Here is a 25150-nt window from a genome sequence, read left to right on the forward strand (position 1 = left end):
GAAAATGCCCACATCAGATAGGCTTTTTCCGTTACTAAAACCTAGTGCAACACAAGCATGTCCATGTGGATGACTCCTGCAGCAGCAGAGGGAGATGAGAGGCCAGGCAGGGTTAAGGCCTCCAGCAGCCCGGGCAGGGTGGTGCAGCCCTGGTGCCACAGGATGCAGCAGCCTCAGAATGGCTGTGACATCCCTGGTGAGGCACTTTGATGTGGCTACGGGTGTGATCAGCCTCTCTCCACCAGCACAGGGCACTCCCAAGCCTCCCTGGCTCAGAGAAATTAAAAGATGTGTTTCACTTGTGGCAGCAAAGAGCACCCCACAGCTCTGGACCCAAGGGGAAAGAGGTGGCTGCCACCACTGTCACCCCAGCTGAGTGTCCCAGCACCTCCACCCCTTTCTGGGAGCTGGAGCTTCTTCCTCATTGATCAGTGTAGGTGCTCCAGGGGATGCTGAAGCAAAGATGGACTGGCTTTGGCAAACAGATGCCAAGCAACCACCAAGTATCCCCTTTAAAAGAGATTTTAATGTGCTAGATTTTATGACTTTCACTGCCTAATCGCCCCTGGTGTCAGACAGGCTCTTCATGACTAGATTTTGCTTACTGTTTTGGCTTGAACCCTTTAAATATTTAATGTTTCATTACATTGCTTGGCATATATGCATATTGCCTTCCACAGTCAGTCATTAGGTGTCTTAAACTTCTAATTTCACTAAATTTATTAACTTCTTTTCAGCTTTCATTAAAGTTGATTTTGAACATAGCGAAGATGGTTTATTTTATTTAATAGGAGGTTACTCCTATTTTATCTCAATGCTCTGTATAATAAGGTTGTGCACTTAATTGCTTTCTATTACAGATTTCCTTTTCTTCATCATTAACAAAGTAAATGTCTAAAAAGCAACACTTAATAGGTATTGTCTGTCATCACAGTCAAAGAGAGAGGGCTTTCCTCCTAGAGCCACATTTTCTGGATCAGAATGTATCTTTTTATAATAGCACAGTGAATTCCTGTTTGTTCACTGTCTATTCCAATGACAGGAAAACCACCGAGCTTCACCTATAACACAGTGATCAGTTTTCTCTTTGTAGCATGAGACCCAATTGCATAGGTAATATTTTGTTGACTATAATTAAGGCCAGATATTATTCTGCACTAAACTCAGACACCACTTGGAAGATTCCTCTACTAATTGCTAGATGTACCGTACCTTGCCACTCTGGAGATTTCTACAATTTCTTAATTGTAACTCAGTTGAGTACGCTGCTTGTCAAGCTGTAATTTTCTTTTTGGCTCTTAATTTCATAGCTCCTTCCTTCCTTACTTTATGTCACATTTGCTATGACTGACTACATTATTTTTTTAAGCAATTCAGTATTGTTTCAGATTAGCATTTGCAATTACTAAATGTGTTTAAATCCAAGGCAAGTATTTCTGCACAGGGTTTTTCACTTTCAGCAAATGCTTCAGCATCGATTTTTGTTTACGTGAAGACATTCTCCTGATTATGAATCCTGTTTTACCTGTTTGATTACTTTCTGCTGATTACTCGCTCGAGCCACACGTGTAAACATCACGAGCTGCATCTCAGCAATTTGTGTGAAATCCCTGCTGACAATAATGCCAGGTCAGCACGCATCAATAGGTCAGGATTTGACCCACCCACACAAGACTCTCCTTTGGCAGTTACTCTGCTATGTCAAATAATATGGTATGTTGTCATTCAGTTTGTGTTTCATACCTAAATGACGAGCATTTTACATGCCACTGAAAATAGGTTATTTTTCTTAAAAATGAACCCCTAGAAGGATCAATTGATTACAACTCTTTTCAAAAAGAAAAAAAAAATATATTTGCAGGAGCTTAGTTGAAGTTTCACAACAAACTCTTTTTGAATCAAGTGTGTCAAATCCATCTGCTTCAGCAATGTCTGCAGTCCACTCATGGCTGCTGTGCATGGTAACCTGGGCTCTACTGAGACAGCTTAAAAGTCCTCACTGCATCCCTAGACTGATCTTACTAATTATAAGGCCCATAGATGAAGCAATAGGGAAGAAGACTTGAATGCTACTGGTTGCACAGACAAGCCATTCCGAAGAACTAAGCCACCCATGCCCCCTCCCACCTTGGCCATACTGCTTCACCATGCTCTTCTTATTCTGGTTTCCTAACCACGACCCACAGGGGTTTTCAGCTTTTATCAAGTAGCAGATTCTCAAAAGCAACAATACAAAGCTCTGCACTGAGAACTGACACCTGATGATGACAAAACTGAAGAGCCTGGCAGAGCTGGGAGGCCCATGAACAGCCCCTTGCTCCAAGCACACATATGATGCTCCAAGTCAGAAAACACCATCCAGCATCATCTGAATGGAGGGCATCATGGGTAACCTGCAATTTCTCTCATTCCTTCCCAGAAATTAAACTTATGACTCAAAAATTTGCTGCACTTATCTGTAAAATAGCAGAATGAGCATAATCCACAGTCATACAGAAAAGGCATACAAATTAAAGTGACAACATCCACAGATGAAGGAAGAAATGCTGGGTTCTGAAAGAAGCCCAAGTGATATTTCTAGATGCAAAATATGGCACTGCTAATAGTGATGCTACAAATATTGACTTACAGTGATAAATAAGAAGAATTCAGAAATTAATATCTAGGATTTTGTGCATCTGTGGAAGCGTCAACAGCCCTCTGCATTAGCCTATGCCCAGAGAAGGACACATTGCTGCTGAAGCACAGCAGCAATACAGAACTGTATTTGCAGCACATGCACTCATTTTCTATATAGTTCCTCCTGCTGGGCTTGAAGGCATCACATTGTCTACCTCATCTTAGTTTCTCCAGTCTGCCTGCAGTCCCCTGCTTAAGCCTGGCCTTTAGTGTCTGCCAATATTTGTCTGCTGACAGCACTGAATTCTCTAAAAGGATGGCTCTGCTAAGAAGGACAGAGTTTCCTGAAGGTTTCATTATATTCATTTCGAAGTTTAGCTTTTGTCTTGAAGAATACTGTTTGCAACTGACAGCAACACTTTTTTAACAAGCGTATCCCAAAGATGACAGCACATGCATTTGTAAAGCTATGCACGTTTCTTTAAAACAATGGAGAGCTATATATTATTATACAGAAGTATTTAGACGCCAAAAGGCACAAGTGAATAAATCTCTTTATGAGCTTTCAAACTCTGCATTCAACTCAAACGAATTAAGTACATTTAATAGCTTAACTTGGTTGCCAAAAATGCAAATTATAATTCCTGTATACCCTGCTCCACCTTAAATTATAAAAGGTTTATGACACATGCTTATTTTTGAGATCATGTTTCCAGGTGCACACGTATTTTTTTACCTGTATAAACTATCTAGCTGTTCTTCAGTAACCTCCAGAATACACTCGGTAGAACGTAAGGTCACGCTGGGTAGTATGTGGATTTGTGTAAGTACTATGCACTTTTATATCTTGATATTTCAATAGTTTTCCAGCATGTACTTCACTTCAGAAACCCTCTCATATGCTGAACCACACTGTGACATCTTGTGCATACATTATGTTGTATAAAATACAATGACTGTGATAATGAAATATTTCAGACTGTTCACTTTACTTACTTTTCACATAGACATTAAATGTTACAGAGGAGCTGGCATCAGAATTGGACACGAAAAATGTGTAAATGCCTCCTTCTGTTCCTTTTAATCGGGTAAGGTGAAGTTCACTTGTATAACTGTAATGAAAAAAAATTAAGCATTACTGATGCTTATAACTTGCAGTGAACAGGGAATAGTTAGCATGGCAGCTTCTTCTGCAAATGCTGTCCATGCAGACACTCCTATCTTGCATTATGACTGCCATTGCGCTGCAGCATCCAAAAGTTCTGCTGTTCCCAAATGTCTACCCGCGTGACAGCTCAGCACCAGGCTCGGACCTCGCACAGGCAGCACCACCTGCTCCTGCTCTCACTGAAGAGGGAACCCAGATACACAACCCACACCCCACATGCTGGACACTATGCTGGATTTTTGGAGGACAAGGGCTCAGGAGAGAAGAGCGCACAGCAGAAATAAAAGCATAAGCTTTAGTCCAGAGCATTGGGCTCTGTGCTGTGGTGCTAGAGGGAGTCTCTGAACACAAACAACTTTATTTCTTATTTAATGCTTTATTCTTTAATTCTTATTTTTGCCTAATGGGCAGGAACGAGATCTTGTAGGTGAGTCATGAGTTTGTGGTCCTCAGCTGCTGTGGTTAGCGCAATGCTATTCCAAATCTAGGTTAGCAGACTTTGCACCAGTTACTGTGGTAAACCACGCAGACGACAAGATCTTTTATAATCACAATTTTCTCAACACCTCCACTTTCATCTTTCCAGAGCAGACTCTAGTTTGCTGTTCCAAAGTGAAATCAATAGCACTTACAGTCATTCATTTTACCTGTTATTGCCCACAGTCTTGAACTTGACGTAATGGTCTGATGAATTCTGTAATGTTTCATTCATGTACATCCAGACTTCTTCTTTTGGTTTTGGATATGCCTCATATTCAACTGTTAAGTTTCCATTTTGTCCTGCATTTATATCTATTGTGGTATTCATTGTTGCAAACAAACGGACAAATCCTTTAGCTGATGGCCACAAGAGGAGAAGAAAAACAATTTCAGGGCCATTTAGAAGACTGTCAGTACTCTAACCACACTTAGACTACTTTCAAGATCAGTGACCAAACATACAACTGTGAAACAGGAAACCTTTTCTACAAAGCAGAACTTGAAACCTCATCTGCCCAAACCAAGATGACTAGCTATATATAGCAATGAAGCGCAGGACTTAAAGCAGTCTTGAGTGCCTTAGCAGAAATAATTCCATTTTCTGGTGATAAATACCTTCTATTTGCTTTCAGAAAAGTGCAAGCCCATGTTTGATTCTACTCAAGAATTTACATTTTTCCAAAAATCAGAGTCACTAACTGTATGATACAAAGGAAACGCTAAGAAAAGAGCAAGATGAATTGATCATTTGTGACAATGTACCAGAGTATTTAAGGTTTCTTTGTCAAGTGTAATTAAGAATGACATTACAAACGAAGCTATTGAAAACTGTAATTAGAGAAAAACGTGCTAAGACCACAGGCCTGGATAGCAATTGTCTTAAACTAAGGCATTTCTGTTCATCTACTGCTGCTTAATCTTTTATTTGGCAGATACCATTTATCATTGTGCAATTCAGTTCCAACGTATCATGTGGAGCAGCATCCTCACTGCAGTGGTTTTAATTTCATTAATAAACTCATCAGCTTCAGGATTATTCACTTTGTAAAGACAAATTTTTCAGTCCTATTACACAAATTCATATGGGAATTATCAGTTTGACAGGCAGATTGCAATTACAATTTACTGGAGGAGCTTGAATTTAGACCAAAAGTCAATCTCAGATGCCTGCTTCTTCCCATTTTCTAGTAATCAAACTGCCATGGCCAGCTGGGCACCTGAGCTTAGGAAAACAAGCCTGTGGGGCTTGATGAAAGCATATGGAGCTGCCAGAGCACTTAACAGATGCTTCAGAGAAGAAAGATTAACTAAATACACAGCTGGCAGGTATGCTCTAAAATGCTCTCCATCATTAGAAAAGCGAAAAAGGTTTTAAATCTGGAAACTGAAGATTTTTAGTTCCTTCACAGGGCTTTTTTTCTATTTTCTTTATAAACACAGGATCCCCTGTGCAACTGAGATTCAAAACCGGACTCGAGAGCTTGCAAATAAAATTTTATTATTGTGCTATCAAGCCCCAGAACAGTTCTAGAAACTGTTTATGATCAGATAAATCAATTGTTAAAAAAGTAATTAGGAAATTTACCAAAAATACCCATTGTTTCTTGTAAACCTTTTGGCTAATATTAAAGTCACTGCAATTTAAAAACTGATACAATCCCAGGATTTCTCCAGTATATGCCATACACCACTTCCCAGAACCCTGGGAACTGGCACAGTTCAGATGAATATAGTCAGTTTGACAAGGAATAGTGAAAGGCATCCAAAAGACGAGATTTTTTTATTTTAAATCATGTTTGAGAGGGTGGGGAAATAAAGGTATCTTGAAAATGAAAGACTTCATCTTTTCTCTGGTATTTTTTATTAAATACAAACTTTGTATTTTACTAAATACAAACTTGTTATTTTATTTTCTACTTTTTATAATGCCGTGCTTTATTTTAGTCCCCAGACATTCCAAAGTCAATCACTTTTAAAGCCACATTTGCATACATAGCAGTCCTAAGAATTTCTGTAGTTAAGAACTTCCCTCCTTTAACAATAAAAGCTTTTATATTGTTCCCCTTGGGTAAAAGATTTTCTTTCATACTTCACACAGTTTCATTCTTTTACATATGAATTTAGTCTCTCCTGTAAAAAGACAAGGAAAACATCCCCCATCACTTATGAGCCCTGCCCCTTAGAATGGCAGAACAAGGTTAAAGGCACTCAAACCTCTGCTGCTCTCATAAAGATCTAACCCACATAGGTCAAATACTTCTGTTTTCTTTAAGTTACTGGGGAAAGCCAAACAAGCAAGGTTGCAGCAGTTATCCGTGCAACAGAAAAACAGATTTGGAAAGGAAAAAGGATCCGAGGCTACACTTCCGTCAGTTACTACACCTTGAATGGTAAAGAACTGTTGTAGCCAATCACACAGACTTCTTCAGAATGAACTTGCTAATTATACTGACATGTCCTTAAATTGATCAAATAAACAGATTTCAGAAGCTTTAAAATTCAAAAGGCACTCTGTGTCACCCAAGTTAATACATAGCAGACTCTAAATGACTCGGTTATTAAACAAGAGGAGGGATGGAGTTTGCTCACTGTTAATAGACACGAACCAAAATCCATGGAAGTGATGGATAGTGGATCTGCCACAGGGGTGAACTTGGAACAACTTCATGCTGCCTATGCACACTGCAATGTTCCTCACTGCATTGTTTTAAATAGAGGTACATATATAGTTTTTACTATGTAAAAAATCTTGTTATGGCAATGTCAGTGAAATTTCCCATGCTTGGAAGGCAGGTATGAAAGATATGCTTGTGGTGCCAAATTACTTAAGCGTAGGAATAGTACCAGACAAAGGTAAATTACTTGCTTCATTAAGACTGGATTAAATTTAAAATTAAACCAGGAAGGATACGACAAACCAGAGAGATGGAAACACTGTTGGGTGGTTGTTCGAATATCACATTTCAATAGCATGCAAAGGGTTATAGAAATTAAAGTAGTCATACACATCACAACACTTCCTGAGCCACCTCATATGGTACCAGTCAGCAATAACCTTTTAATAAAGCAACTTCACCCACTGAGGTTTGGGGCAAAGGAGAGAGATGGAAGGGAGGGCTTCCCAGTCTTCTCATTTTCCACCTTCTGCTCTTAGAAATGTTGAGATTTCTACAAGAACTATTTACCTAGTGCTTTCAAGGTTACTGTGGCATTGGTTTTTCCGAAAGGGTTTTCTGCTTGGCATGTGAATTCTCCAGAATCATTAACTCCCACTGAACGGATGTTCAATGTTAATTTCCTTTCGTATCCATAATCACCCAAATTTCTGCTTTTGCTTGTAACAATCTGTCGGTAAAAAACAATTAACATCTAAAACACTGTGTATGCGGCATCTTTCCTAGATAAATTAAAAATAGAAGTAATTATAACTTTGCTATATTAATATTCATAACTTTAAACCGGAATAATAAGCCAGCACGACAAACCTGTCACTAGAATCTCTCCATGAAAAACAAGTGTGTGATCAGCTGTCTTTGGGAGATAATGTCCTCTCCTAAGTCCTATCCCCTCCCCTCATTCTTTAGGTTGTTTTCTTCCACAAGAATATTGCAGGGGGGGCAGGGGAAGGGAGAAGAAGAGGGAGAGAGAGGAAGTGCCAAATGGGAGAGACCAGCCCAAGCCACAAAGCTGAAACTCTAATTTCTTCAAATATTTCAGTCCTATGGAGAAAAATGTGTTGGGCCCAAGGCCAGACCCAGCTTACTCTGGTTAAATTTCTAATGCTAACAAAGGTGAGGAACCAACAGAAGGTTTTATTTGCACTAATAACACTTGTAGCTGTAAGGCTTGATGCAAAATGAACACTGGGTCTTGTCTTTCCTAATGCTCAGAAGCTGCAGCAATTGTATAAAGTCATTGCAACTCTGAAGTTCACCACCCAAGTGGTGCCTAAAAGTCAGTGAACTCTCTAAGGGTTGCAATGCTTTCCAGCACATGACAAGAGAGAATTTAAGGTGCTGGAGTTTCATTTTAAATGGGGTCTCTTCTGTGTCCAGATTCCATGGCATCTCCTCATTGCAGACACACTGCAGAGAGACCCGCTCACGGGATGCTCTGCATGGCATCCTTGCTCTGGAACCCACTCTGCTTCTCAGTCCATAGCAATCTAGATTTATTAATCTTACAGGCAACTGGAAACTCCATTTTCCTTTCAAAGCATTGGGTATTTCATGACTCTATGCCTATGTATGTGTGCTGGAACTAAAGAAAGAAAAAATGCTTTGAGGTGTTGACATTAGTTTCTGTGAGAATGCTTGGTGTGGAAAGACTGATAAATTTACACTGATTAATCCAAACGCAGACCTGGACTTGTAATTGTCTAGTAGAATTATTTCAATTCTTGGAGGTGACAAGAGTTTCTAGATAAATTTAATTTTCTCAAGTCACTTTGGTTCCTCCTGAACTATAATAATCACAAATAGCAGTTTGGTTTGTATGGATGTACTTGCTTATAACAAGACTCCTTGTTTTCAAAAGTGGTGATAACTTCAGTCATACAAGGAAAGTGGCTTGTTTTGGTTTGCTTTTTTCGCTTTGACCTGTTCAGGACAAAATGTAATTCTTCATCTATATAAACATGAATTTCATGTATTTTGTTTCAGCACAAACTTTAATTTGACAGTCAATATTTAAAAGATAGCATCCCATGCTATTTACCAGAAAGGACAGAAAGGTCAAAATTATTTGGGCTAAAATATTTTCCTTGTGGCTTTTACTCATAAAATGAAAAGTGATAAAGCACAAAACCTTAAAGGAAGACCCTGATTTCTTCACACTGTAACAAAGAAAAGGGGAGGAACAACAGAATAAATTAAATTCTCAGATGAAGGACTTGTAGTTGGCCTTGGCACATGACCAAAAGCCCCATCTGCATGTCCCATGCCACCTTCATGTCATTTAGACCTCCTCAACCCTTGGAGCTGCGAAGTGGGATTTCTGGAGGAGTGAGCACTTAGTGAGAGCAGCTCTGCCAGGGCTGGTGGATTAGCTAAGCATGGCATACCCAGCTCCAGGGAACGGTCCTCCTGTTCACAATATGCTCGGGGAGATGTGGTTTATCCAAACATCACAGCATCACAGAAGCCTTTTTTTTCTATACACATACAAATGACGTATTCTGGTCACTACCATTAGCAGTAAAAGACCAGCCAATTAGCATGGGAATGTAGACTGCAGGAGTTACTAACAGGTCGTCACAAGGGCTTTTAATTCATTTACATTTCGGGGTATACCCAGAAGACCAAGAAACATCTTTAAAAAAACCCAGAGCCTGCTGCTCATTTCAAAGGCAGAGCTGGCTGCACGGTAGCTGACCAGAGGATGGGATCTCTCTGTCCGCATCTGCAGAACAGCTGTGCTGCTGGTAACCAACTCTCATGGAACACTCAGCATGCCAATAACTTAATTTGGTGATGCCAGGCAGTAACTTCATCGATCACTAGAGACAGAAGCCAGTTCACTGGTTCATTTTTCAGAAGTTTCCCAGTTAGTAAGGCACATCATGTAATTTAAATGAATTAATCATTCCTGCGAATGCTTACTACTATTCCTGTCACATACAATCCCACGCTAATTAGCAGGTATTTTACTGTTAATGATAACGACTAGAATATGTAATTTGCAGTCCATGTGTTGATATTTGCAGTTCCCATTGATTGCAATGTGATGTGTAGGCACTCGGTGCTTCCGTATTTAGGCAGCCCAACAGAGGTCACCTAAACTTCACATTGAAGAGCCTAACTTTAATTTCTGTTTGGGAAGAGAAGCCTATGCAGATGCTTTTCCTCACAGCCCTCTGCATGAGCACTGGACAGTTGTTGCTGCCCTCTCACCAGTCTGTGGGATATGGCACCTTGGAAACGCAACAAATCCAGACCGATAATATTATAGCATCAGGTGCCCCAAGACAAGCATGCAAATGCCTACAGAGAGTTAGTGCACTGTGCTGAGGCATTCGTGATACCATTAAAGGAACTCACCCCACTTTTGTGAGAAATCCAGCTGGCTTGTACGCTGCTATCCACATCTGTGATTACACATGTAACTTCAAATTCTTCCCCTTCTTTGAGAAGCTCATAGCTTTTGGATAAGGTGATGACAGGAAGAGTTTTGTGAACTAGAAAACAATTTAGAAGTGGGTTACTTTTCATTAGTTTCAGAGCTTCCAAGGGGGAATAAAAAATCAACAGTCATTAACTTTCCAATAAGATTTCAGACCTTTGAGAGGTATTCAAATTTCTTTAACATACTACATAGTTGTTCCTTTACAACAAGCACGTTTCTGCTTCAATCTCCCTTCAAATTACACTCAAAGGTAGATAATACTTGTTAGAGCTTAGCAGCTTGCGCAAAGAAACCTCAACGCTGTTGAACCATCAATGAGATGATTCATTCCATCACAGTGATTAAAAAGTTGCACTCCGGAACCGAAAACACAGTGAGGATCAGCAAGTGAAGAACTGCAGCCTAGTATTAACTGCAACTTCTAATTACAAAGTACTACAGCTGACAGGTCCCTGAAAAGCCCCTGACAGACAGCCCAGAAGGACAGGTACAGCTCAAGGACTTCAGTCTCTGAAAGCACCAGAACCTCTGCTCACAGTGATGGTTCACAGAGCTGGCTGGAGCCAAGACAAGTTCATGACCCAAGAAGTAGGTGGTTACAAGCAGCCATGGGCTAGCTGTACCCTTGTTCTGCTTCACGGTGTCTTTTCTCAATAGTCAAGTGTATTTGAGGATTATGTGTCTCTTATCTCTGCAAAGATCTTCAGCTCTTCCTCTGTTCCCTCCACAGTTTCTTTTTACATTTTCTTCATAATTTCTTCAAATTTTCCTCATTTACAAGACTCCAGTGAACTTCCCACTAGGACTTTTATGCAGGAAGACTCACTTACAAATTATAAATGCAACATACATCAGATAAGGCCTTCCAGACTCTCTTCTTGCCTCTGACACAGGCTTTGTAGTTTTCTTAGGTAAATTATGTGAAACTTAAGAAAACGCCACGCTTTTCAGCCATTCATACTTTAACAATAATGTTTTCCTCATGTTCTACAGAAGAGAACAAAGAAACATGTTTGCTCTCTTCAGAGATAAAGGCTCACATAAAAATTCCCCCCCGGCATTCAGCAGCACCCAAGAGACAGGAGGAAACTGGTGCAGAAGGCGTGCTGTGTTCTCACCCGCCAGCAACATCTACAGACAATCAAAAAAAGAGCTGTAAGGCCATAAAGCCCCTCATTGTTTTGAGAAGGGTGGACATGAATACTCCCTGTGCTATCGTAGCAGGGCTGGTGGATGTCTGAAGACGCCCGCACAGCTCCCTATTTCACGGATGCCTGTCTTTCTGCACCAGAAGTTCAAGCCTGAGGGTCTGAGCACCACAGCTGTCATTACAAAAACAATGCCCACCAAAGGGTCTCCAACACACGTTAAGTCTTCAGCCAAGAAGAAGGTAGGAGTTTTACTTGGTGAATGTGACAAGGACTGAACAGTACAGCACAGTAATTACAACACTGAGGATGACAATGCTGCTTTGCTGCTGATGACCTTCAGCAGAGGCTTCTACTTACTGCAGGCTTCCCCCCAGCTGAAGAATATGGGCAGAGTGCCCAGGTCCCACTGGCCACCTACAGCTGCCCACCATCTGTGGGCCACTGGCGATGGATGCCAGGGCAGCACCCTCCCATCTGAAGCCACCAGTGTAGTGAGCAAGTACAGACTTCCATCCCATAAAACAACGAAAGAACCCAATACTACAGCTTGCATTCTCCTATGTCAGAGAAATGTCAGTTATGGCAAACAACTGCTTTCTTTGGCCACCACTGAAAAAACAGTTGAAAAACAAACTTGTTACAGAACAGAGACAGCAAGAACCAACTTGATTTTGGTCATCAAAGGAGAATGCCAGAGATGCCTGTACTTTTGTTCCCTTCTCATTAAGTATTCAATAAAATTCACTATATCAGAGTTCCCAAGTCACTAAGAAAAAGACTTCTTCAATTTGCCACAGCAAACTGCACACTTGAGATGGTCCCCGCTGCCTGCCCCTCTGCTCTGAGCCCAGGCAGGGCACACAGCCCCCGCCATGGAGCAAACACCAATGTGTCCCCTCACAACTCCATGGGACAACCCTCCTCCACCAGCACAAGGGACAGTGCTGGCGGTGGCCTGGCCTCAGCTCCTGACACCTGGCACAATATGGGCAGTGGGGGGAAGCCGGGCCTGAGCTGTGCACCCCTTCGCCAGCACCAGCCCCGGCAGCACGACCAGCACAGCATCACAGACAGCTGGATGCCTCTGAAAGCACAAACCAAGTCAACACAGCCCCTACCCAATCCTCTGCTTTCAACAACAAAATAACTCAACGGGACACCTCAGCCATGGGAACAGAAATGCACTTGCAGCCAACAGAAGCTCCTGGTGCACAACCCATGCCTGTGCAGGGACCAGGGACGTCCCCTCCTCACACCTCACTGCAGCCTCTGCATTGCGCCCAGGCCTCGGTGGAGATGCTCTCCGCTGTAGCCAGGGGCTACTTCATGCAAAGCCCCAGAGCTACACAGAGAATAAGCTGATTTACCGAGACAGCCTGGCTTGCTGAACCGCTCCCTCCACTTGTCTCCTGGGTATTTATACAGTGGATTAACGACACACAGGGTAACCATAGGCTCCAAAATGCCCAGACAAAACCAGCCTGTAATGTACTGCACAGCTGGGCATTGGGCTTCTCCTCCTTCCCAAACCTATTTAAACACCCAGCCCTCTGGCAAAACAACACATGAAGGTCAAAGGTAGGGCATCATCAATGGGTTTGCAGAGCCAAGTGATACATCTGGCAGCTCAGCCACCATGCAATCCTTGTCATGATCTGGGCACATGGTTGCTGTTGTGACCATCCTCACTCATGAAGATGGAGACAAATCAGGGCCCTCTGCTCCCCCACATTCCTCCTTTCCACTGAATCCCTCTCTAATGCCACCACTCAGTTCCTCTGCTGTTACTTGTGGGTATCAGACTTGTGAGTCAGCCAGTCATATCTCCACCTTGCCTGCACAAACCTGTCCAAACCTCAGGGCACTGGTTTGTCCTCAAAGTTTAACAGCACAAACCACATTTCTTAGAATCTGGAAATCACCAGGAACAGTAAATAAAAGTGTTCATGGCCAAATCTGCTCAGTACAGTTACAAGCCAAATGTTACGAGATCAACTTGTGCCCTCACACAACTTGTCCAGAATAAGGTTTCCAAGCCCACCACCTGCCTCTGGACCACGTGCAGCAGTCACAAGCATCACAGAGCAATTCCCTGGTATGCAAGCACATCTGGCTTTGAGTGGGAGAAGACTTCAAAAAGCTTCCAGAGCCACCCAGCCCCCAGCTGCCCCATGACAAGGTCAAGACACAAGGTGAGGCTTCAGAGCACTTCCCATCAGCTCCTGGGAGATAACAGGGGAATATCAGGTGCTCTACAAGAAGGTGAAAATTCTGTGTTACCTGGCCTCACATTCAGGAAAATGTTCTCCGATATTTTCTCAACTCCATTGTGCTTGGCCAAGCACTGGTAGCAGCCCTTAAATGATCTCTGTACGTTCTTTATAATGATGCCTTTCTGGGGATTGGGAATAAACATCATATTTTTGGGGAGAGGTTTGCCATCACATTTTTTCAGTGTGAAATTTGAAACATCTGGATCTGTTAGCGGACACACTAGCAGGATGTCGCTGTCTTCTTTTCCATAGATCAGAGAATCAACAAGGAAGAGCACGTTTGGATCTGTGAAGAAACACAAAGACCTGTCAGAGAAGTTGACGTTGCACAGGGAACTTCTGATGATCTAAGTGCCCAGCTGCAGAGTGAGGATCAAAACATTCAGCCAGTAAAACCAAGTATTACCCAATTCATGTTTAACAAGAGACATTAAATTTTGTCTTAGATGAGCAGCACAACAGGAGATGTGCAGTAGCATTCACTACCAGACGCGCTAAAGGATCATGTGCACTAAAAATAATCTTACTGCTTCTTTATTTTGAGATGTTTTGGGGTTTTTTTGCCTTGTTTAGCTCCAAAACCTCCAACCTCCACCTCCAACAACAGTAAACAGATTTTTGCAGACCATTAAAAGTAATTTGCTTTTAGCTAGTGGCAAGGCTCTAAGGTTTCATGCCCACTGGAGGATTTTGAAGAAATTTATGACCAAATGGAAGTTGAAAAGCACCTAAATTATGGTTTTCACTTCTGTAAAATACATAATCTAAATGAACACACATTGCTACCAGAGGAAGAACCAAACAACTTCTCTCTCTCTCCCTTCCCTGAAAACAGGGGTTATTTTTAGCCTCCTTAGAAAAAAATGGGCATACAAGCAGCATATCTGATTGAAAAAATCAAAGAATTGCAGAATGGCTGGGGTTGGAAGAGACCTCTGTAGATCATGTAGTCCAACCCACCTGCTAAAGCAGGTTCACCTAGAGCAGATCGCACAGGAATGTGTCATCATGTAATCATCATGTAACCTTTGACAAGGTAACTTTTCTAAAGTGTTTCATCTCAGCCAGCCGCTGCACACAAACATACAGCACAGATGGATCAAATTTGCCAATATACTGCTTTGAAATCAGGTTCATCTTTTTGGAAGACCCTGTACTTTAAACACTTTTACAACCAAAGTTGAAGTCTACAATAGCAGATGACCTTGAAATGCTATGGACCTCACAACTAATAGCAAACACAAAAATAAAAGGATGGTGTAGTGACAAACACTCTGTAAAAGCTTATTGCAGCTCCCATTTGCCCTCCCTGTAGAGTAGCATGAATTAGAAATGTAGAAACAGAGGGAAAAGCTTGCTTTCTGTTTTGCACACTAGCTTCATGCAACTTGAATGACTAGAGATCAACAAACCATGACTTAACACAGAAGACTGAGATAATTCGGTACAGGTGATGGACAATGTGCCTTTGGTTTAAGACAAAAAGTACCAGGCTGAAAATGAAGCATGGGACATTTACGTAAGCAATTAGGAAATGCTAAGTTGAAGATCGTTGATCACTGAACAGAGAATTTACTGGCTGGTTTCTAGCTTAGAGTGAGGGTGTAGTTTTAATTTCATTTGATACTGCTGCCCAAGAAGCCCCCCCAAACTAAAAGCTTTGAAGCATCAGCCTAGAACTAGAGGATGGAGACTACTAACAAATGAAAAAGTAAAGCATGTGTGAACAGAACCGAAGTGTGATATTTTGCACATAGAGATAGAGAAATGCTATGCATAGCTGTCACGCCTGAGCTGGAAGAGCACGGGCTAGAAAAGACCATCTAAATGTCCCTGCTGACTGAAACTTAATTGATTGGTTTCCTCTCAGTCCACTTTTTCTCCAATATGGACAGAGCCAAGATATCCTTACTTTACAGAAGGTATGGCTCCCCAGGAAAAAAAAAAAAAAGTTTTGAAAACAGAAGAAAGGAACAAAGACCTGTTTCACTAGTGGCTGAAACTGCAGGGAGAGCTTTGGCTGGGCTAAGTAGAATTGCTGAGGTGCTGCCCTCCCATCTTCCATGCCCCTCTGGAAGGGAGACATCATGGTGAGAAGATATGAAAGGATTTGCTGTAGGGAAACCAGGCACAAACAAGGCTGCTCATGGTCATGTTCATGGCTTTCCATCCAAGCAACATCTTGGGTAGCACTTGCTTTCCAGGCATACCTCAGGTTTCTAAGACAAGATGTGGTGGTGCTTATCATTGCTGGCTTCTGAAAAGACTTGAGATGAAAAACCAAGAGATTTTTCTCCCTTATGTAGGTGTCTAAACTAGCTTGATATTCACTAAACTTTCTTGGATAGGGACATGAACTGCTTCTATAGACACAACACAGGCACTTGCTGCCAAAGCAGAAAGGTGAAAGAGGTAAGCAAGCACCTACAGTCCGTCAACACTGTGTCATCCTTGGTCACAGAGAAGAGAAAATTTGCTTTTAGTAAATCCAGCTGGATATAAGAGATCAATAGCTGCCACCATTTTATGTGCCATTTGTGACTGTGCAGGACTGAAGTTCTCGGCCTTGATCTCTCTTCATTCCCAGCTCTACAAGGAGAAGGTGTATGGGGTGCAGCGTACGGGCTGCAGCTGAGCTGACGGTAGCATCTTCAAGTTGATGGAAGATGCCATTAAGCAACAGCCTATTGCAAAATTATGGCAAACTACAAATATACTTATTTTACTGTCAGGAACTTGACAAAGTGAAGCTTGCACATTTTTCACACAATTAAGGCAAAGAAATTAACAACACGTTGCATGAGGACCACAAAACTTCTCTGCTGCTTTGGTAATCATGCTCAGTGGGAGTGTTGCCTGCTATCCTGAGGTGAAAGAGTCTTTCACGTAATGGAAGGCACAAACATCTCTATGATCACAGCCATCTGAGATAATTATCATGACCTTCAGGAAAACAGTCATGGCAGATAAAGTCAACAATGTTAGTCACATATAGGTAAAATAAATGCCAGATTTTCTTTAGCCATAGTCTCAGAGAAACAAAGTTCAAGAAAACTCATCCATGGTAGCTACCTGGCTGTTTGGACAGCTCAGGAGAAGTTAAAGGAGCACACCTTAAATTGTGTGGCCACTATGTCAGGTATCTTCCTTCTGGAAAACACTCTTCACTGTGCTGTGCTGGCATCTCCCTGTCTTGGAGAATAACGAATGCTGTCTCCAAGAAAGTGAATGCTGTAGAACTTTTTTCCATCAAGAAGGAAGAAAGACCTCTAGAGCTATGTGAAGGAGAAGCAAAATAACTGTCTTTCTTGGAAAGGAAAAGGGAATGCCAGGCATGGTAGACTGTCAGCTTGAGGGCAGCTGATGAAGTCACAGATCAGGAGCCAACAGAAGAAGAAAAGAAAACACTGGGCAAAGAAGAAGGGTAATAAATTATTGGGAAAATGCGTCAGAGCAGAGGCACTTTTTCCCCACTTCAGACATTTCTGATCAGTCACAAGGTAGATCAGGAGCCTGAGGCAGGGGAATCATTGCTGCCTGCCAGCTTAAGCCTGAGAACATGGCCTCGTAAAGCCAAATCCTTCAGCTAACTGCCTCAGTAAATCAAGAGCTTGGGGCCAAACCCTGTATGACTCCATGCTGATGGCTGGCATCGAATTAAAAAGACATTTCTACATACTACTTGTTTCTTCACAGTACAACTCACTCATACAACTGATTCAAGTGACTTGACTGATTTCTGGAAAGAGAGCTCAGGTACATTTCACCACAGAATAACAGCAATGTAAAGAGAAACCTGTTCAGAGCTTTGCTCAGGTGGCAAAGACCATTGCAAACAAAGTTGGGAGTGAGTTTTGTTTCTATTGAACAGGAAAGAAGATTTCTTCTATCAGACTGTGTTCTGCGTCTTTACCTCAAATTCATTCCCTCCTCCAGCAACTACTGTCCTATTACTTTGGGAGTGGGAAGGGAAGGAGGGAAGCAAAAAATTATTACTTCACTGATATTTACCTTTAACAAAAACATAAAAAGAGGTGACAATACTCCCTTTGCTTTTGCATACGTATCTGCCTATGTCTCTGACTGTTGCATTTTTGGTGTACCACTCTTTCTCATTGGAACTCCTTGCTTTTGCTGATGGGTCTGAGTTCTGGAAATTCCAAGTCACGGGTCCATCCTCATTGCACTTCAGCCTTAATTCCTCCCCTTTATTCACAACCAGTGAAGATTCTTCAAGGGGCAGTGAACCACCTGGAAAAAAAGAAAAAGCACAAAATACAATATCTGTCAGTACAATGCACTCTTCTGCAGCAAAATTGTTATTTATAGTTGTAGATGTGCAGTCAATATTATGGGAGTTATTTCTTAAAAATACTAAGCTTCAATGTCACTGTGCAATTCTACAGACACCTTTTGGCTTGTAAGACCTTTGGCACACAGAGCAAATAACCACTGCAGATGGAAACTGGCCTTTAAAAAACCTTCTGAAACTAGTTTCAGATGCACCAGTTTCTGAAATGGTTTGGCTTTTGAATGGGAACAGACCCAAGCTATTTAAAAATTAAATTCAAGAACATATGAGCCTGATTCTACATGGCAGCACTTTTAATCATTCTTTGTCATTTACTCAGTATGTTGCCAAGAACTAAAGTTTCCTTGCTCAACAGTTATCTTTTTTTAACTGCTCTCTCACGTATTCAGAAGCTCCACTCACACTCTTAGATTATAAGTGTCCAGTTTAATGAAAGGATCAGTACATGTTTTCCATACTTATTTCTATAGTTGAAGTCCTAATTCATCATCTCTTACATCCAAAAAAATCTTATAGAAAATATTCTTCAAGCTTCTATCCCAATGCTACCAAATTATTTTTACTGAGGTACCAATCCCCTAGTCACCAAAGCTGCTCTAAATGACCTCTCAGCTTCTCTTTCAGTGAACATGACATAACACAACTTTTTAAAAGTTCTCAGAAAAAAAAAAAGCAGGGTAAAATTAGCAGCCTCAATTAACAATTCCCAACTACTACCCACTTTACACCGCGTACTTGGAGAAAGAAGCACATTCAGGCTTCTCTGGCCCCTGTTAAGACAAGTCAAGCAGGCGGTTGCTGAGTTAGCACACCCCTGATGTGAAAGTCTTAGTGAACCTACAAAATGGAGTTAATAAAGAAAATGTACATAAATTCTCACTACTATGGACTTACTTGAACATATTGAGGTGGTCTTGCAGTAGTAAACTCTTCCTCTTTCAGAGTAGTTCTTTAGTCCTACAAGTAACACCTAGTTTACAATAACTGTGCTGTTAGCTAATGTCCCTTTCATGTGAAGCACAGTTGTACAAGACTGTACAACATCCATATGTAGTAACGGAGTCATGCCACTGAAAATACTACTTGCATTCAAAAACACACTCTGTGGCTCCTTTCAGAGCTGAATTTCCCTACCCAGACACATAACAACAGACCCTCAAGCAAAACAATCAGATAATTACTTGGGGTGAGATTATATACTCCAGACTTAATTCACATGTCTCACAGCTCTAGTTGTTCTTAAGGTATATACTGGATTAAGACCAGGTTGGGTAACTGCTCCTCTTCCTGACAAATCCATCACAGAGCAGGAAGCAAAGGATGGTCAGACCACCTGCTGAATCTAATTACTTTGTGGCCTGAGTTTTGGAGAGAGCACTTTACAGTGCCACCAGAAAATTTTCACATGAGGTCCACTAACCCTGCATATATGCTTCCATGACTGAACGTATAAACAACCATCCTAGAAATAATAAATGCCAGAAATGGGGAAAAAAAAAAAATTCAAATCTGCTACCTCCGAGTGCAGGTGTGAGCCTGAGCTGTGACACAGCAGCTCAACCAAGGAGAATGAAAGTCCAAGGTCTGAGGAGCACAGGTCCCAGCCAGCAGCGGCTCAGCAGACAGGAGAGCTGGGAAGACCCTTTGCCTGGGACAGAAAGGGGCCTGAGAGCAGCGTAAGGAGAGGCAAGGAGACCTCTGATTTGCAAATGAGATCTCAGATTGGAGAAAGCAAATTCAGCACCCGAGAAGGCAGAAAGCAAAGACCTCTGAGAATGTCTCATGAAAGACCATACAGGTCATTCACGGGGATGTCTTTGGAAGCTGCCTCTGCTGCTTCCCACAAGCCATAGGGTGCTTTGAGAGACAACGTGGGCTGCACAAAATACCAGATATGCAATGCTGTATAACCCTCTATGGTGACAGGTCCTCTGACGAGCCAGGAAAGGCTGGGAAAGGAGAAGACCAGTACAACCTTCATTGGCATCACTCCCTGCCTGCAGCCAGGTCTCCTCACAACTCCATGGGACAACCCTCCTCCACCAGCACAAGGGACAGTGCTGGCGGTGGCCTGGCCTCGGCTCCTGACACCTGGCACAATATGGGCAGTGGGGGGAAGCCGGGCCTGAGCTGTGCACCCCTTCGCCAGCACCAGCCCCGGCAGCACGACCAGCACAGCATCACGGACAGCTGGATGCCTCTGAAAGCACAAACCAAGTCAACACAGCCCCTCCCCAACCCTTTGCTTTCAACAACAAAATAACGGGACACCTCAGCCATGGGAACAGAAATGCACTTGCAGCCAACAGAAGCTCCTGGTGCACAACCCACGCCTGTGCAGGGACCAGGGACGTCCCCTCCTCACACCTCACTGCAGCCTCTGCATTGCGCCCAGGCCTCGGTGGAGATGCTCTCAGCTGCAGCCAGGGGCTACTTCATGCAAAGCCCCAGAGCTACACAGAGAATAAGCTGATTTACCGAGACAGCCTGGCTTGCTGAACCGCTCCCTCCACTTGTCTCCTGGGTATTTATACAGTGGATTAACGACACACAGGGTAACCATAGGCTCCAAAATGCCCAGACAAAACCAGCCTGTATTGTATGGCACAGCCAGGCATTGGGCTTCTCCTTCCCTCCCCCAAATTTGCTTAACCACCCAGCCCTCGGGCAAAAGGATGCATGACGGTCAAAGGTAGGGCATCATCAACAGGTTTGCAGGGGAAAGGAACAGATCAGAGGTAGTGGTGCATAGATTAAAGTCATAACTGATCTACTAAATGAGTGTGGATCTGTCAAACCATACGCATGGCTGTGATGTCTGCAAACTCCAACGGGTGCTGCGGCACAAACCCTTCCTCTTCTGAAGACTGACTCTTCAGTCCTACAAAGAACCATCACCCCATTGCCCTCTAATGCATAGCACAGTATTGCACAGTTGGACTGGATGTATAATAGCCATGCCTGAGCTGAGGGGGAACATTTCTCAAAAACCAACACCATTTACATGCAAAAACACACTCTGCATCTCTTTGGCTGAATTTCCCTACCCACACAGATAACAACAGACGTTCAAGCAAAACAATCGGATAATTAGTTGGCATGAGGTCACATACTCCAGACTTAATTCACTCATCTTGCAGCTTTAGTTGTTCTTAAGGTATATACTGGATTAAGACTAGGTCAGGTAAATGCTCATTTTTGTCACAAATCCACCACAGAGTAGGAAGCAAAGGACTGTTAGACCACCTGCATGGTCTAATTACTTGGTTTGTGGTCTGGGTTTTGGGGGGAGCCCTTGTTCTCTCCTCATCTGCCCCAGATGAAGATTTATTTATCAGTGCTAAATGCAACAGACAGTCCATCAGCGCCTGTTTTTCCAGTGCCATCAGAAATTTTCCACATGAGGTCCACTAATCCTCTACACAAACTCACATGACTGAACACATAAACAAGCATCCTAGAAATAATAATTGCCAGACAGATTAAGAAAAACATATTTTCATATTTTCATGCAACATTTATGACTTTTACCTACTCTTTCTGTTAGCATTCATCATACCCATTCAGGTTAGGAGTTCAAAATTTTGTAACACTTAGTATCAGGATTATCTAGCAAGTTGGTAGAAAGTTTTTAAAGGTGGTAAAAAACATAGTAGAGCATGTCTCCATCCAGAGACACGAGAAGTATGTTACATACTGGAGCTGGGGAAAGAAAGGCATAGGAGGACAAGCACACTGTGGCACTCCACAGCAAAAGTCATGATATTCTAGTTGAAATCATCACTCATATTTCAAGACAATCTTGTTATGGTTCCTTTACACAGCCTACAAGTTCTCAGCAAGACAGCTGACAAATTGAGTTAATGCCTTGTGTAAAGGATTCCCACAATCTGAAGGTTTTTTTCTGTTGCCTTCTGGAAACAATGTGTCTTCAAGAAATGTATAGCAGTGTAAGAACACAAGGTTGTAAACACAAGAACTATCAGATGTGCCTAGAATTAAGCACCTAAATATCACCCGTCTTTAAAAGATAAGAATTTAAATGGTGCTTAGAAAGATAGGAATGACTTTGTATCTCCTTTTTGGAGGAATAATTCAGTAACAGAAATCTGAGAGTTTAACCAACAACTAATCCCCACAGCACACATCCATCTGCTATCTCTTGATCTTTCCTCAAACTGCTGGCATCTCAGGTGGAAGCCTGCTCCATTTGTACCACACCTAAGGCAGGACGGGGCTCTTCCCAGCCTGCTGCTGCTCCTGTACACTCCAGTAACACAGATCATGAGCATATAACCATGACACTAACACTAATAATTTGGGAATCAGTTGTGTTGGCAGGATATATGCCAGGGATGGTAAGAGACCTTCAGATGCTGAACTTCAAGGTATATGGAGCCTGCTGTCTCCTCCCAGAGCTCCATGTCCACACCAGGCAGGACCATGACTTTACCAGTCACCAGTGGGATTGTAAACAGTGACAAGATGGAGGAATCCATGGCTATATTTCCACTTAAGATCTCCAGGTGTAGGTGTGCATTCCTACTCTGTTATCTGACTCACATCTGGGCATGCCTCCACCCTCTCTCTACCTGCTTACACCTTGGAAAAGGTGGTGGACCACTACCTAATTATTCAACTGAGTGTCACCACCTCCGTGAAGCCCACCTGACCACAGGGACCCCACAGGACAAGGGGAAGAGAGAAAATCCATCCTCTGCCCCCATGGCTCCTGCAGGCTAGTGGGGGCAGATGATCACACTGTTGGTCAAGGGCTGTGGATCCCACTGTGAAACATGCAACACTATCCATACACTATATAGACAGAATAGCATGCTGGAGTCCTGGATGACCCTCTAGAGTTGTTCTCTTGGGCAACTAGCAGGTAATTATTCATGCTAAAAAAATATGTTGATAATGGCAAATATTTAATTATTAACAATAAAGTTCTTTTAAAAATATATATATAATAAATTGTAAAGCTCGGAGTTGGACAGCCCAAGAGCCATTTTGGATTTTCTAAATTTGTGTCTCACAGCTGAAAAGAGTCACTTCCACTATCCTAGCTTCTCCTTAATATATAACAAATCTAAGTTAAAAACCACAATGCTGGGATCACTTGTAAACCAGGCTGTGTAACTGAAAAGAGAAGCAGAATATATGAAAATATTACAAGCAGCTTCCTAAGCCCCACAAATGAAGGGAGAAGGAGGAAAGTGGGGGAGTATAGCAGTTGTGACCTCTGCATGCAGAAGGCACATCTGGAAAACTGGGCTGGAAGAATTAGAAAATTAAACAGCTCTAGATAATACTGATAGGAAATGCAGGTCAAATATCAGGGATATGATTAAGGACAGCAGAATGTTCCTGTAACAATTAAGGGATGTGCAAACAAAAAGAGCTTTAGCTAAGGAGTGTACCATCCTGGAAAAAAAATGTTTTATGCGGCAGTTTTCAGCCCCAGCCACAGCACTGCTGTAGCACAGAAAAGCATGTCAGGTGCAAGTACACATCACGTTCACAAGCAACTGGAGACTGTCCTCAGCTGTCAAGCAAACAAAGGACACGAGATTGCCATGGAATAAGATGAAGAATCAAGCAGTGTTGATTTTATTCCCAGCTCTGCCAGATTTCCCACAAAACATTAGACCAACAGGTTAGTCCCTCTGTGACCATTTCCTCTCTCAACCCCTATCTAAACATTAAAAGGAACAAGAAGTTTGTAGCAGCCCTATACCACAACAGATTGTTTTTAGAGGAAACAAAACAAAATAAAACCCCCTGTGTCTCATCCCACCCGCTTTCACATTAAACTTATCTCAAACATCTCCCAAGACAGAGGCACAACACAGCTTCACAGTACAGCCACAACCTGCTCACACCCAGGGCCAGTCCTTCTGCCAAGCCTCAGGGACCTGCCAGCAGGTTCACTGCTACCTGGCAAGAGCAGTTTCCCCTCCCTGCCTCTCCCAGGGCTGGGACACACAGTTAGGACACGGTAGGCTCTTCTTCACAGCCATCAGCAGTGCCCATGTGAGCTGTACAAACGCTGCACCACAAAAACAATGACCTGACCATGACCTGATCCTGACCATGATTTCTAAACCAGTTAACATTTTCTATGACAAATGCACCGAGGAGCTAAACTTACAGGGACAAAGTGTCCGGGACTTTCATGTAAGATTGCAGTGACTGGATACAATTCAAGAGACTACTTTCTTTTCAATGCCTATTCATTCTGGGCAGCCGATTCATTTCAAGGGCTATCACACAGACTTTACTCACTGCTGTTTTCAGTTTCTCATCTATAACAACATAAGGGAGCAGAAACAAGAGATATGCTTTATCTGTTAAAGTAGTGGCACTGTTGTAGACACAATGGTCTGAGGATATCAGCAAGACAGGGCTTGCAGGGAGGTAATATCCTCTTTCAGCAAACCCAGCACTGCTGGAAAAATGAACATATTTTCAGACACACAAGTCTTCTTCAGGTCTGAAAGAAAAGCAGAAGCAAAACCATCTCTTTTACACAAGTCCAGAAGTCCTAGCCAGAAGACTGCTTAGTCTTCTTTACAGTTTTAGTTGGTCTTATTGAAGGGTATCTCTTTCCCAACTCTGTCTCTTATTTGTTAAAGTCACTATGACACTTGACATACGCTATGAGAGGAATTTAAGACCTTTTCAATTATATTTTATTTGTCCTGCCATTTCATGACCCAAGGAAACCAAGTGTCAAACTTGCATGTTAATCACACTGAAACAACTTATTTACTCTGATGTATAAAACCTCCCAGATTTTACAACAGAAAGATGCTATCATATGCTTACTTATTTTGTTCCACTTCACTAAGCAGACACTCTCATGCTAGATGAAAAGTTTAGCAATGGCAAATGTCAATTTTAAATTATCTGATCTGAAAGCTACATCAGATCCCGTTTCAGCTATGCTGTGGGGGAAAAGAAGGCTAGCAGTGTAACCTCTCACTTCGCAAAATAAACCATCCACGCCAACACCCATGCTAGT

General features: G+C 42.3%; 1 protein-coding gene across 1 annotated transcript in view; it reads right to left on the reverse strand.

Annotated features, from left to right (window-relative positions):
* The window catches only part of KIT (KIT proto-oncogene, receptor tyrosine kinase), a gene marked incomplete at both ends in the record, with an annotated part of 54130 nt that overhangs the window by 17841 nt on the left and 11139 nt on the right, over positions 1-25150 (reverse strand). The window contains 6 exons of the mRNA XM_080343597.1: positions 3616-3731; positions 4435-4624; positions 7453-7612; positions 10306-10442; positions 13822-14100; positions 17826-18065. Coding sequence (XP_080199723.1) covers positions 3616-3731; positions 4435-4624; positions 7453-7612; positions 10306-10442; positions 13822-14100; positions 17826-18065 — 1122 coding nt within the window. The remainder of the gene's footprint in view (positions 1-3615; positions 3732-4434; positions 4625-7452; positions 7613-10305; positions 10443-13821; positions 14101-17825; positions 18066-25150) is intronic.

The sequence above is a fragment of the Nesoenas mayeri genome (assembly GCF_963082525.1).
Source record: "Nesoenas mayeri genome assembly, chromosome: 4".
Lineage (NCBI taxonomy): Eukaryota > Metazoa > Chordata > Aves > Columbiformes > Columbidae > Nesoenas > Nesoenas mayeri.